Below are 15,443 nucleotides of genomic sequence, written 5' to 3' on the forward strand. Positions count from 1 at the left end.
AATTAAATCCCTTGTGAGATAGGCATAAAAATCGCCTACTACTATTATTTGAAGAGGATTTAATTATTTATTTTACTCCGTGATATATTATTCTACTCCGTGAAATATTTGAATTTAATTATAGGCTAATTAAATAGCCTATAATTTTCGAAATCCCCTATATTCTCAACGGTTCCAACGCCACTTCCTCCACTAAATCTTCCAAATCTTGATTTATTTAATTATTGGATATTATTTTGGCACTCTATAAATACATGAGAGATCCTAAACCCCAGCATTCACAAAACCGGCGCCCCACTCCCCCATAATTTCGAAAATCTCTCTCCCCACTCTCTCCAAAATTTCTTCTACTTTTCTTCTAGAATTCTTCATCAATTGAGAAGAATCCAAGTTTAAATTCAAGATTTTATTGAAGAATCAAGGCTATAATTTGTTTCTACCGTTCGTTCTTTTGGAAAAGGTACTTTAATTTTGATCTCCTCTTCTTCTACCGATTAATCGGTATTCTTGAGTCCACATGCATTTAGATTGAGTGAAGGGGAATTAAATTGATGAATTTTGGGATACATGTGTGAGTGTGTGTGCGCGTGACCGTGTGTGTGTGTGTGTGCACGCCTCGGTCGGCGTGCACATGTGTGGTGTTCGTGTGCGTGTGTTGTGTGTGTAGAGCACTCATGCGTGACACGATTTAATGGTGAATTTGGAGTTGTTATTTGAATAAAAATGATATGCTAATCATACCTTGATTTTGGATGATGATATTAAAGAATTATCGATGGGAAAAAGGGAAAAACATGGGAACATGCATGATTTGAAATCAATGATTGAAACTGATTTATGATACGCCTAATTTAAAGGTGATACTTCGCACTCTCAGCGTGATAAACGAGGAGAAGAGAATACTTTCGAGCTAAGCCGACGAGGTGGGCTTTCTTTTAAAATAAGGACATTGTCCTAAACTGATATTGATGAGAATGAGATATGTGTTATCATGCCTTGATTTGTTTTGCCATGCCTATCCCTCGTGGCTATGCCACTATTGATTTAATCGAATTCGGATCCTTGTAGAGCCGCAAACTCTACTTGGGTTAGTGTACACCAATGTTAGACCGAGTGTCAGCGTACGGGTTGGCCGGTCTAGTGACCTGGATTGCGGCCGCATTCCTTGTCATGTAGAATGAGGATATGGTAAACGTCGATGTGAAAAATGGTTGCGCGACCGTGATATTTGATAAAGAATATATTTTGGTGCCTCGGGTCTTTCTAAAGTTAAAACCCCGATGGACACTTGAAAATGGCATGATAATTACTACTGTTGATAAAACTGTTTTCGGCAATGAGTCCACTGAGTATGATTATAAGTACTCAGCCCTGCATATGTTTTCCCTATGTGTAGGTTGAGCGGTGGCGAGCGGGCGGCGGTGTTGAGTAGGAAATAATATCATGATCTGTTGGAACTTTAAGTGTCGTTGTGTCTCCATACATAGCTTCACTTCTCTCTTGATCGCTTCCGCTACATTATGAAACTTGTGATCTTTTGGTTGGGTTAAACTCTTTTATTTCGTGGGAATATGTTAGATACAAAACAGATGAGATTACTTTGGAACATTTGCTATTTTCGGAGCATATTTGGTGATAGCCTTTGTTGGATTTCATTGCTAAGGCATTATTTCTTCTTCTACTTATTTGTTCATTAAATGTTTTGGTTAAATCCCTTCTTAAATGGAACCCTAGCCTATGATCCTTGATGCATTTAAGTCTGCCTAGTTAACGCTCGCCGCATTTATTATACCCTAGATGGGCGGGTCGTTACAGTGGGAGCTGCTATTATCGTATTGCAAAATAATATAAAATTCGTTATAATTTCCATAAAAACAATTATAAAATTTTAATTAGTTAAAAAAGTTGGACATAATTAGTTGATTCTATTATAATGAGATCTAATTTTTTTAAAACTATAATCTACTCATTATGTCAACTTTTTTAACTAATTAAAATTTTGCAATTATTTTTGTGGAAATTATATGAAAATTTTTATTGAGATAATAGCTATATAAAATATGAAACTTGGTCAAATTTTAGTTAATTATTCCCCTTGTCCCGACTAAAATGACACATTTTTTAGTGGGCACGGGTTTAATGGTCAATACCTAGGCGAATGTTTCCGAGAACCAATAAGTGCTTGGAGTTTCCAAGCACCCATCTATGCTCGGAATTGCGAGGACTTGTGTGTGCTCAAACTATGCGAGCACCAATGGGTGCTTGGTGTTATTAAATATTTCCGAGCACTTGGGTGCTCGGAAAGTTTTAAATCGACCCGTTATGTTCTAAACACATCGGTGCTTGACATTTTCATAATGTTTTTACATTATTCATTATATTATTATTTATTACCTCACATGTCCCACTTTAGAAGTCTCATTTGAGTTCAGCACAGGTTTAAGAAATGTAAAATAAAGTTGGTGAAAAAAGATAATGGAATGTGTGTCCTACTTTTATATATTAGTAGTTTTATAATAAAATGTGAGTGGAAAAAATTTAGTATAATATGAGGCGTATTTTTATTTATGGAATATTTCAACCGAGACTGATAAAGTGGGATGGAAGGAGTATTATTTACTTTATTCTAAATTGCTAGTATTAATACAAGAATAAAGTAAATAATTTTAAATGACATTAGAATAACTAAAACTATTTTACAATTCATTTGAATCCACGGAAATGCCTAAATGACATTACAATGCTTAAAATTTGTTCCCTCAACAACAATGAGGTGTATGTTTTGCGGCCTATTGCATCCTATAGCAACTATTTTATACTCCCTTCGTCCCGCCTTAGCAGTCTCATTGAATTTTCTGCACTCATTTTGTAAAAATGATAATAAATAGTTAAAGTGGAGAAATAATAAAGTAAAAAAGAGAATAATGTAGAGAAGAGTCTTATCTATATTATTCTCTTTTTTACTTTATTATTTCTCCATTTTAACTATTTATTATTATTTTTACAAAATGAGTGCAGAAAAGTCAATGGGACTGCAGGGAGTAATTTCATCTATTGTTGCTTTGGAAGCAAAACTATAGGGAGTGAAATGAAATTATTACTTTTCAAATGGGTTTAGGGATATATAATGCATGTGTTTACTTATTTATGACTAATTAGTTTAAATTAGTTTGCAGAGTAGTGTGGAATCATATATAGTAGAATTGTCAACTTGTATAATTAAATTATGTTAATCAAGATGCGCCAAAAATTATTAATACAAAGATAATAATGTAATTAAATATATATCATGTGTAAGGTAAGATTAGTTTTAAAACGGAATTAGTCGACAACAACTACTTTGAATACTACTAGTTGTACTTAATTAATCACTATTTGAATTGTATAAAAAGAAGAAGAAGATATCTGAATCGTACACGTTGAGCTTCTGAAATCAATAGCAAAATTGATAATGGCTGAATCAATATCTCCGATGAATGGCGGCAGCGGCACATATAGTTACGCTAGAAACTCCACTTGGCAGGTTCACTTAAATTCCATTTTCTAGGTGTTTTATAAGTATGATTCAATTAATTAATTTGTTTGTAAAACTATATACAGAGAAACGGGGCGCTTATTGTGGAAGATGCAGTAAAAGAGGCAGTGGCGGAGAGCCTTGATCTAGCAAAGCTGTTGTGTGAGTCCAACACATTCGTCGTCGCAGACCTCGGATGTTCGGTGGGGCCCAACACATTCTACGCCATGGAAACCATCATCGGTGCCGTGCAGCAACTTAAGTGTGACCGAAGCCTCGAGTTCCAAGTTGCGTTCAACGATCGAGTAGGCAACGATTTCAACACTCTATTTGCCTCTCTTCCTGAGCATGGGAGGAACAGGAACTACTTTGCGGCGGCCGTGGCGGGCTCCTTCTACGGCAGGCTCTTCCCTTCCTCTTCCGTCCACATCGCCTATTCCTCGGCCTCGCTCAACTGGCTGTCCAAGGTGCCCGAGGGGTTGACCGCGGAAGGCTCTCCTGCGTGGAACGCTGCAAAGATCCATTACAGCGGCTCGTCCGACGCGGTGGCCAGGGCTTACGAGGATCAGTTCGAGGAAGACATGGAGGTGTTTTTCAGATGCAGAGCGCAGGAGATCGCGGCCGGAGGGCTGAGGCTGTTTAACATGGCCGTCGTGCCTAGCAAAGACGTGCAGCATCGTATAGCTTCATTGTTTACTTTTATCGAGTCCATCCTCATCGACATGGTCAAAGAGGTATATATCGTTTTTGCTTTGTACTACTCCTTTTATCCCGACACAAGTTTTTTTTTTTTTAAAAAGGGTTAAAAATGTCAGTATAATATGAATCTCACTTTTACATAGTACTGTAATCTACTAAAAAAGTGAATGTGGACTTTTAATGTAGTATCAAATAGTCCATTAATTAAGTGTTTGAACATGGTGTGTGCAGGGAGTATTAGCGCAAGAGCGAGTGGATTCGTTCAACATTCCTATTGTATTTCCTTGGGTGGAGCAAGTAAGGAGATTACTTGAGAAAAATAAATGTTTTGAAATTGTGAAAATGGAAAAGGTGGAAATTGCAGGAAAGAGGGATAGTAAGACTTCAGTAATGCACATTAGAGCAGGATTGGAAGGAACTTTGAGTAATCACTTTGGAAGTGAGATTGTGGAACAAGTTTTTGAGAGGGCCATCCAACAACAACACAACCTCCAAGTCAAACATATTGACATAAGCTCCACCGGTATCTTTGTTGTGCTCAGGCGCAACTAAATAAACGCACGCTTTAATCCATATTTGATGACATCCTTTGTATTATTGTAAATTATATAACTTTTTTCTCTCTTTAACAAGGTAGAATCATATCAATAAATGTTTGCAAGCTCAAAAATTGTACAACTATATACACAGGATTATTCAAATATAAATGTTCCAGCTAACTCATTAACTATTTTTATTTTTATGTACTATCATAGCTGAGATTCATATGGTATTAGAGCGAGCCCAAGTCGATGATAGGATTTTATCTCTTTATCTCTTCTCTTGCCTACCCATATGATGGAAGTTCGATGTGTCATTCCGGCCCACACGTGAGGGGGCATGTTAAAACTCTTAAATCTTGTCCCAAATCGACTTGGTGATGATCCTGACTCCTCTATAAGTATGGATAACCCTTCCCCTTATAAGGGCTTTAAGGGGTGAGTGACCCATTTCTAATACTTTTTGTTGTCAATGAAACTAAAAAATGATTGCTGCTTTTTTGCAATAGTAATAATTTGTTTGCAAAAATAATCATTCATACACATTTTAGGCGTCATTTGGTAGCTATGTCATGTTTCGACTTAGACATGATACAATTCGTGATAGTTATTACAGTTTTGATTAATTAATTAATCTTGATTGTGTGTTTGATAGCTTAAGATAATTATGAATTATCCTATTTAAATGTTTGGTACAACAAATTACAAATAAAGATAAAATTATAATTGTCAAAATTATCCTTATTAATTTAAATTAATGACTAAACTATCCTTGAAGAATAATTGTTCTCTCCTTTATAAATTTCGATCACTCATTCTATTTATATTTATGTTATATGTTTCAAACTAATTTTTATTTTTAACATATTTGAAGTCCACCATTTATCATTGAAAAAATACAAATAATTTATTATATCTAGCAATATATCATTATGTACAAATAATGAATTAAGGTGTCGTTAGATCAATAATTAACTAAATTAATTTAACGTGTGTGTTTGTGTGTTGATGCGTCCAAAACAAAAATTATAACTAGTGTTTGTGTGTTGGATTGAACAAATAATTTCTTATATCATGGTTGTAAACTAAAACACTCCATAAAAAAGTCGTGTATATAACAATCGTTATGAAAATTAACCTTGGTTCACCTGAAATTAATTAAAAAACGAAATGGGGGTAAAAGAAAGAACCGAAAGTTGAAGGGGAGTCAAGTTGGACAGAAAGTGAGAATCAATTCAACGAGAGATATATGAGAAATATGGAGGCAATATGTGGCGGATCCAGAATTCATAAACGGAGAGGGTAAAATATATACTAGTAGGTTGGTTTAGGGTGAAAATAATAAATTTTTCCAATTTTTGGGGCAAATAGAGAGGGCGGGCATGGTAATTTTATGTTCGGATAAAAGGAAATTAGTCGCACGGAGGGGGCGACCGCCCCTCTTGCCCCTCCTAGATCTGCCAGTGGGCATATTTATGTTTTGTTTATGTTTAAAAAAATTGATGGGTAAAAATATATTTTGATAAAATTAACTAGATATATGAGTAGTTACAAATATGGTTGAAACATAGATTTTTCAGTGGGCTTTGTGCGGGCCGGTATGTTTCAAACAAACATAGACTACTATCCGTCTATCTTCATATTCTTTTTTTTTTTATGGTTAAATAAACATAAATTTAAAGGCCGCACCACGAAGGACTCGAACCTAAGACCTTTGGCCTCAGATATTATTAACATATCTACCGCTTGGCCAACTCACACATATCTTACTCCCTCCGTCCCACTTTAGGAGTCCCGGTTGGAATATTCCATAAATAGTATTAGGCCCCACATTCCACTAACATTTTTCTACTCACATTTTATTATAATACTAATACTAATAAAAAAAAGTAGGATCCACATTCCACTATATTTTTTCACCAACTTTCCTTTACATTTCTTAAAACTCGTGCTGAACTCAACTGGAACTTTTAAAGTGGGACGGAGGGAGTAATATTCTTATATTACGAGACGAAGGAAATTAAATGGTAGCATATAAACCGGAGTAGTACTTACAATCTTCATATCTTATCCACTCAAATATGGAGTAGTTTCCTTTTGGTAAGCAAAACTATAGGGTGTGAAATGAAATTATAACTTTTGAAATAGGTTGAGGGATAATGCATGTGTTTATTATGCATGATAAGAGTACTGATAAATTAACAAAATTGTATATACAATTTGGGGTATTTTAGTCCTTTTCTATCATTGGAAAAAATTAAGGAATTTACCTATTTTAGTTATACCTCGATTTTACATTATAGCCCCTCGTATTGATTAAAGAATGAAAAATAATATTTGCAAATAAAATTCAAAAATAGAAGGCTTATACTTTTTTAATAAAAATATTTTATTTTCAGACATTTAAAAAAAAAATTACATCATCTTTTTTCTAATTTTAACAAAAAGTAAGTTAAAAGAAAAAAAATAAAAAAAGACAGTGAAAATACTGATATTTAAATTAAATTTATTAAATCAAATTTGAATTTTAAAAATAATATAATTATATTATATTATAACGTTATTTATAGATTAGTTTTGCTAGAACATTTATATATTTCCACTATCCTTCAACTACTTAACGTTTTTTATCAATAAAACAATTTAGTATAAACTTATTCTTTCATAAATTTATTCAAATTATCTTTTTATTCTAAAAATTAATTATTTTATACTGTCATTTTTAATTTGGATCTGTAATGTACATTGTATTTTATTTTATTTCTTTCAACTACTTTACCTTTTGAGATTTGGAATATAATTTGAAGCCTGTGATTTCAAATTTTTTTGTATATAAAAGCACATGGGAAATATGCAATGAAAGATCAATACATAGTCATTTAATACTATTGTCGATATTACATGAACGAAGATATAATTATCTAATGTATGTTTTGAATATATTAATTAATAATACACTTGAAGAATGTGTCACAAGCCTAGGTGAACATCGAGTGCGATGACCTTCCACCATCGAATTATCTCTCATGTATCATTTGATGCACTATAAAATATAACAAAATACTCCCTCCGTCCCATTAAAAATGCAACGTTTGCTTTTGCACACTTGTTTTGGAAAAGTTATAATAAATAACTAAAGTGATGAAAAAATAAAGTAAGAGAGAGAATAATGTAGAAGAGAGTCCCCTTTATATTATTCTTATTTTTACTTAATATTTTTTCTAATTTAACTATTTATTATTATTTTTTCAAAACATGTGTGAAAAAGCAAACGTTTCATTTCTAATGGGACAGAAGGAGTATTAATTATAAAATAGTTTTATAATGAGTCTAAAATTTATAGGGTTTATTATACAATTTAAATATATTAGTTTATCTGGTTGTCATACAATTAAACGATATATGTCACATGTTGGTGTTACATGTCGTTATCATCATACCATTCCTATTAGTAGTAGTATTATTTAACGCACTATGAAAATAATTATAAAATTAATATTAAAATAATACAACAGTTGAAATATTGAAAATATTGTGATTTATCATATAATATCAAATTTTCATGATCTTAGCAAGTGCTATGCATTAAGTTCAACAATTTCTCATCATGAAATTTCAGGACCCATATTATATTATTAATAATATTTATAGAAATGTCATACATTCACGTAATATCATTCAGTGATATAGTTTCTTAATTATGTAAAATTATAGTTTCGAATCTCATCAATGTATTTTACTCTATCCACAATAAACAAATATTACCCCCTCCTTCTCTAAAAATATGAACTTTTGAAATTACACGAATTTTAATGCAAAATTGGTAAAATAATAAATAGATAGAAAGAAAAGTGTGTTGTGGAAAGTGGGTTCCACCTCATTAGAGAGAAAGAAATTTCCTAAAGTAAAAATTTTCTATTTTAAAGGGACGGACAAAAAATTACAAAGTTTCTATTTTTAGGAGACGGATGGAACATATACTAGCAAAATAAAATTCATAAAAGATAAAAATTGTTTATTACAAATAAATACTAATATTAGAGAAATTTAAATGAAATATTTTTATATATTGTAAACGAATAATTTTTCCCTTTTGAATTATCAATCAATAAGTGTAATAGTACTTGCGAAACCAAATATTTGAAATTAACAATAAAATACCAATAGGTTAAAAAATATATATATAACATATTACTAGTGAATTTTCAAATACATGTGTGTTTTTCCCAATTTTTACTTTGTAAAAAAAGAATAATTTATTTATCTTCATTATGATAGTTTAAATAAAATGAATAAAAAATTTGTTCCATAAAAATACTATGAATAATTATTCTATTTAAATTTTTATTATTAATCTTGTTTCTCTTTCTTACTTTACTCTCTCTTATTTTATTCTCTCTACTTTATTCACTTTTTACTTTATTCTCTCTATCTTTTTTTCTTTCTTACTTTTTTATCTATTAATTTAACACACTCAACATTCATTTCTTAAACTTCGTGCCGAAAAGTTCCGCCTCAACTATAAGGGAACGGAGGGAGTACTATTTTGTTTCTTAAACTACATATATACAGAAAAATGGGGCAGCTGCTATGGAGAATGCATAGAAAGAGGCAGTGATGGAGAGCCTTGATCTACAAAACGTGTTGTGTGATTCCAACACATTCGTCGTCGCCGATCTCGGATGTTCGGTGGGGTCCAACACATTCTACGCCATGGACACCATCATCGAAGCAGTTCAACGCAAGTGTAACAAAAGTAGCCTCGAATTCCAAGTTGCGTTCAACAATCGAATTGGCAACGATTACAACACTCTCTTCGCCTCTCTTCCTGAGCATGGGAAGAACATGAACTGTTAGGATTAATTGCTTAGATGCAATTAAGTGAGAGTGAAATGGCTGTCTCAGAGCCGTCCAATGATGTAGCTAATGAAGATTAAATCCTAGCCTTAGGATTTATTGTTTTACTTTTTCAGTTAGTTTCAGCTTAAGAAGAGAATTAGGGTTATTCTCAAATGTAATTGCAATTTCTCCAATATGATTCAATACACGATTTCCTCTCATAGAAACTCTCTAGCCATTCTCATTTTCTTCTTCTTGCCGTTCTTAGTCATCTCTGATCAATAATCCAACAAGTGGCGCCGTCTGTGGGAAAGAGGAGAATCGTTGAAAGAAGTCGGAGATCTGTTCGAGAATGGCATTGCTTTTGGAGTCAAACAAATTCAATGGGAAGAACAACTACTGCCTACGGAAGATGAAGATTAAAGCAATTTTGATCGAGAAGGGATGCGCAGCAGTCTTGGAGAAGCCCGATCCCGAGAGTACAAGGAAGGCACCTGTTTTGGATGAGAAGGCACAGGCGAAGCTGGCTGAGATGCAGCTCAAGGCCTATGGTGCGGTGATCTTGAGCCTTGGTGATAAGGTTTTGAGAGAAATTCAGGAGCAGAAGACCGCGGCTGAGATTCTTTAGATGAGATATATTGTAGTAAGTCTCTGGCTAATCGATTATACATGAAAAGAAGGGTATATTCCTATGGTTTTTCTGGTGATAAATCAATTCTTGAGCAGCTGAAGGATTGTAATAAGGCTGTAGATGATTTGGTGGCATGTGATGTCAAGGTCAGCGATGAGGATAAGGCTATTTTGGCCCTCAATGCGCTCCCTGATTCCTACGACCAGTTGAGAGATGCGATTTTGTATGGTCGTGATAAGGAGATTACATTTTCTAAGGTTCATTCAGCTCTCATGGCAAAAGAGTTACAAAAGGAAGTCAGTGAAGAAATCCAGAAAGAAACCACTTCTCAAGGTGGAGCTGAGCCTGATTCTAACTCTCATGATGGTCAGATCAGGGATGATACACTCAAGGTGGAGCTGGGGATGAACGGGAAGGAGACCATGCTGATGACAGTGATGGTCAAGATGGTCCGAGAAACTACCAATTGGCTCGGGTTAGAGTCAGGAGAAAGAACATCGAACCACCAACTAGGTCTCTTGATTCATAAATGCTATATTTTGCGTTATGTGTGGCTGAACACATCTATTATTTAGAGCCAAGTTCCGATGCAGCAGCTATGCAATGTGAAGAGAAAGATTAGTGGCTAAAGGCAATGATAGAAGAGGTTGATGCACTTATCAAAAATGGTACTTGGATATTGGTTGATAAAGTGGAGGGCAGGAAGATCATTAGCAGTAAATGGTTGTTCAAAAGGATAACTGAATCTGCAGATGGTGAGCAAATCGGATTCAAGGCTCGTTTGGTTGCTAGAGGTTTCACTCAAGAATATGGAGTGGACTTCAACGAGCTACTATTATACGTTGATGACATGCTAGTGGCTGGAACTTGTAAGAAGGAGATACAAGAGGTGAAAGAGGAATCCTCTGAATCTGAGGATGATAGCAGTTCTGATGAGGATGTCACCCCTGCTGCAGCTCCCAAGAAGATAGAGGAGTCTAGTGATGAATCCGAATCAGAAGAAAGCTCTGATGAGGAAGAAGCACCCAAGGCTGCTTCATTGAAAAGACCTACTGCAGATGCTAAAAAGGCCAAGGAGGAGAGTTCTGATGATAGCGAGAAGAGTTCTGAAGAGTCATCTGAGGAAGAAGATGAAAAACCTGCCAAAACTCCCAAGAAAACAAGTGGAGACACTCAAAAGATGGATGTTGACAATACTCCCAAGACGCCTTCCACACCCAATGTGCAATCTGGAGGTTCAAAAACTCTATTTGTTGGAAACTTAACTTTCTCTGTTGAGCAAGCTGATGTTGAGAACTTCTTCAAATCTGCTGGGGAAGTTGTAGATGTCCGTTTTGCAATGGGTCCAGATAATTCATTCAGGGGCTTTGGTCACATTGAGTTTGCTACCGCAGAAGCAGCCGCAAAGGCTTTGAAAATGTTTGGTGCTGCTGTCGAGTACATTGCACTAACATCAGCTGTGAATGAATGTTTTTGGCTCAAGGGAATGGCTGTTGATTTTGGGGTGGAGCAACAGGCAATAGCTATAGGCTGTGACCACAATGGGGCTTTGAGTTTGGCAAAGCACCAAATGTTTCATGAGCATAGCAAGTACATTGATGTGCGGCTACACTTTGATAGAGAGGAAGTTGAGAAAGAAAGAGTCAAGCTTTTCAAGGTGAACACTGCAGATATGCTGACAAGCCATTAGCTAAGGAGAAGTTTGAAGACTATCTTAAGCTGATTAGTGTGTGCAATTAGTGATCATTCCATCTAAGCAATGAAGGTGGAGATTTATTAGGATTAATAGCTTAGATGCAATTAAGTGATTTACTTTTTCAGTTAGTTTCAGCTTAAGAAGAGAATTAGGGCTTTTCTCAATTATAATTGCAATTTCCCCAATTCAATTCAATACACGATTTCCTCTCAGAGAAACTCTCTAGCCATTCTCATTTTCTTCTTCTTGCCGTTCTTAGTCATCTCCGATCAATAATCCAACAGGAACTACTTTGCGGCAGCCGTGCCTGGCTCCTTCTACGGCAGGTTGTTCCCTTCCACTTCGGTCCACATCGCCTACTCCTCGTCCGCGCTCAACTGGCTGTCCAAGGTACCCGAGGCCTCTAACACCGCTAAAATCCATTACAATGGGGCCCCTGATGCGGTGGTGAGAGCTTATGAAGCGCAGTTCGAGGAAGACATGGAGCTGTTTTTCAGATGCAGAGCTCGGGAGATTGCGGCCGGAGGGCTGATGCTGTTAACCATGGCCGCTGTGCCTAGCAGAGACGTGCAACATCCTGTAGCCTTGATGTATACTTTTATCGAGTCCATCCTCATCGACATGGTCAGAGAGGTATATATCGTTTTTTCTTCAAGCAAAATGTAAACGAAAGTGGGTTGAAAATGTTTATCAATGTTGATGTGTGCAGGGAGTATTAGCGCAAGAGCGAGTGGATTCGTTCAACCTTCCTATTGTATTTCCTAGCATAGAGGAAATAAGGAGATTGGCTGAGAAAAATAAATGTTTTGAAATTGTGAAAATGGAAAAGGTGGAAAATGCAATGAAGGGGGAGGACACTAAGATTGTAGTAATGCACCTTAGAGCAGGATTGGAAGGGACTCTGAGCAATCACTTTGGAAGTGAGATTGTGGAACAAGTTTTTGAGAGGGCCATCCAACAACACCACAAGCTCCAATCCACTCAAATTGACACAAGCTCCGCCGGTATCTTTGTTGTGCTCAGCCGCAATTAAATATATGCACGCTTTAATCCATATGTGCACGTTTTGAGATGTAGAAGAAATGGAACCGAAGCCATGATGGCCGGGAATAATTCTCTTATGTAATGCACTATATTTACTAAATAATGAATGAATGTTACATTCGTGGTGATCTAATTATTTCCTTTCAATGAAGTACTACACGACTTAGTTCAATATTAACCAGTTATCTGTCGTGTGGAGTAATTCTCGTGGGGTAATTCTCTTACATAATGAACTATATTCGTTATTAAGATGAAATAATTCAAATGAATAATCCATTTGTAGTTAATAGTGTTGATGGATTTTTATTTATTCGCGTACAATAAAACTACGTAATGAACTAAATGAATATTAGTGATGAACTCGTTATCTCCTTTTAATGAAGCAATACAATTGATTCTCATTGTTTTGCATTTCACAACAACCATTCTCTGTGCTTTGCGATTCTCTAAGTATGCTTCTGCTGCTAATTGGAGAAGTCACATTGTGCGTGCAACATAAAAATTTTGAGTCAAATGGGGACATTTGAATCATATGTTAGTGAATATATTTGGACTTCAAGTCATGCTCTCATAATGATACATTCATGTTATTAGGACCTCCAAGTCAAATCATGTTGACATATTAAAAATCATGGAAACATCAAACTTGATTTGTGTGTATGCAGTGAATTTGAGTATATGTGTGCATGTAGTGTGTGTCACAACATCACGGAGCCTACAAGCCTGAAGATGTTATGATCTTCGTATTCGACATATGATATGAGAGACATATGGGGAAGCACCGATTCTTGTTTTGGACTAAGGTTCTTGGATATTTTTTTTTTTTTAGGATTAGGGCCTAACAATATCAAGTTGTTAAAGGTTTCGTAACTGTCTAATTTATTGAGTTTGGGTTAAATTAAATTAAGGTTGGGCCTTGGGCGAGGTTTTAAGTTGTTAAGGTTACTTAATTCTGGGCCGGGCAGCTCGGCCTTGGCCCAGTGTGGGCCGATCCAAGCCCGGCCCATCAGTGAAACAAAGCGGGTCTGGGTTGGGCTCATTGGTTGAAATGGGCTCCAATTAAGCTATTTTGCAAACCCAAGCCCCCATAGGACTAGGACCATCTAAAGCCCAGTCCAGGCCCGGGCCAATCAGAGGCCTACATTATATAATTCATTTTTAAAAATATAATTATATAATTAACCATTAATAATTGTATATTTATATATTTATGTAAGTCATTTTATCCATGAGACATGTTATCTTTTACATCATTACAATTTGTTGGATGTCACCGAATGGAATCAAACAGTAATAGTTTAATATTTACATAAGTTTCCAAGTAAATTGTATATGCAACAATCTATCTTGACTACATCCAATTTTTTTCTTATATTTTTATATCCAAAATGTAAAAAAGATGATTTTGTAGTTTATCTTTAAAAATATTATGTTTCAAATCTCAATATTTGATTAATAATTCTAGAATTCTTTAAATTTATTAATTATTTCATATAATTTTAGTTTTAAAAATACAACATCAACTTATATGTCGTCATCTACTACTAAAAGTAACAATATTGGTTCTGCCTTTAGTGAGCATGCAAAATTATATTAATACAAAGTCAGTAAATAAACTTTAACGCAAAGTTAAGATTTAGTGTAAATGAGATATAATACAAGTTATATACTCCTCCGTCCACGAAAAATAGAACAAATTTGTCATTTTTAGTTGACCACGAAAAATAGAGCGCATTTAAAAAAAGAAAGTTTTCAATAACTTCTCTCTTACTTTTTTCTCTTCTCTCTTACTAATAATATGGACCCCACATTCCACTAACACTACTTCTCTCTTACTTTTTTATCTTCTCTCTTAATAATAATATGGACTCCACTAACACTAGTTCTTTCTTACATTTTTTCATTTTCTCTTACTTTACCAATTTCACATTAAAACTCGTGTCATTCAAAATGTGTCCTATTTTTCGTGGACGGGGTAGTATTTTTTTGACATATAATATTGTTAGCTTCTCTTTAATATACATAAATAAAAAATTTTAAACAAAACCCTGCTCGGTCCAGGCTCACTTGCCAAGTGAGCCTGGGCTAGGCTGGGCCTGGCTCACTCTGTCATACCCCAACCCTTCTAACGTATATATTTATAATAAACAAATACAAATTTAAGTAAAGAATTTATATATTAACCATTCTACCATCCAAATACTATAATTACAAAATCCATCATTTATTAGACTTACTTACAAGTATTCTAAATCCGCACATATAAATAAACAAATTTCAAATCCATATGCATATGCCTCTCTGTTCAATTTATTATTTTGTGACAAATCAAGTCTGGTATCTGCCCGGGATTCCGTTGTATATGACCCGAAGGTTCATTGCCATTGTATATATGGCCCATAGGTCCATTGTCATTGTATATATGACCTCGTAGGTCCCATTGCCTTTGTACATATATATGACCCCAAGGTCCATTGTCAT

General features: G+C 34.8%; 1 protein-coding gene and 1 pseudogene across 1 annotated transcript; both read left to right on the forward strand.

Annotated features, from left to right (window-relative positions):
* Window positions 1-3,420: 3,420 nt before the first annotated feature.
* On the forward strand, window positions 3,421-4,910 carry LOC125223753 (loganic acid O-methyltransferase-like). The gene is made up of 3 exons (XM_048127040.2): window positions 3,421-3,523; window positions 3,601-4,248; window positions 4,445-4,910. Exons 1-3 carry the CDS (start codon window positions 3,452-3,454, stop codon window positions 4,763-4,765), a joined length of 1,041 nt encoding a protein of 346 aa, XP_047982997.1. The 5' UTR covers window positions 3,421-3,451; the 3' UTR covers window positions 4,766-4,910.
* Window positions 4,911-5,922: 1,012 nt separating this feature from the next.
* Window positions 5,923-12,951, forward strand: LOC125218031 (loganic acid O-methyltransferase-like; annotated as a pseudogene).
* The last annotated feature ends 2,492 nt before the right edge of the window (window positions 12,952-15,443 follow it).

This window comes from Salvia hispanica, chromosome 1 (genome assembly GCF_029641045.1).
Source record: "Salvia hispanica isolate PSC_SH4W2 chromosome 1, Shi_PSC_v1, whole genome shotgun sequence".
Classification (NCBI taxonomy): domain Eukaryota; kingdom Viridiplantae; phylum Streptophyta; class Magnoliopsida; order Lamiales; family Lamiaceae; genus Salvia; species Salvia hispanica.

Coding starts and splice junctions, on each gene's coding strand:
- LOC125223753 (XM_048127040.2), top strand. CDS start 3,452: ATGGCTGAATCAATATCTCCGATGAATGGCGGCAGCGGCACATATAGT. Junction 3,524..3,600: donor CTAGAAACTCCACTTGGCAG/GTTCACTTAAAT, acceptor AACTATATACAG/AGAAACGGGGCGCTTATTGT. Junction 4,249..4,444: donor TCATCGACATGGTCAAAGAG/GTATATATCGTT, acceptor TGGTGTGTGCAG/GGAGTATTAGCGCAAGAGCG.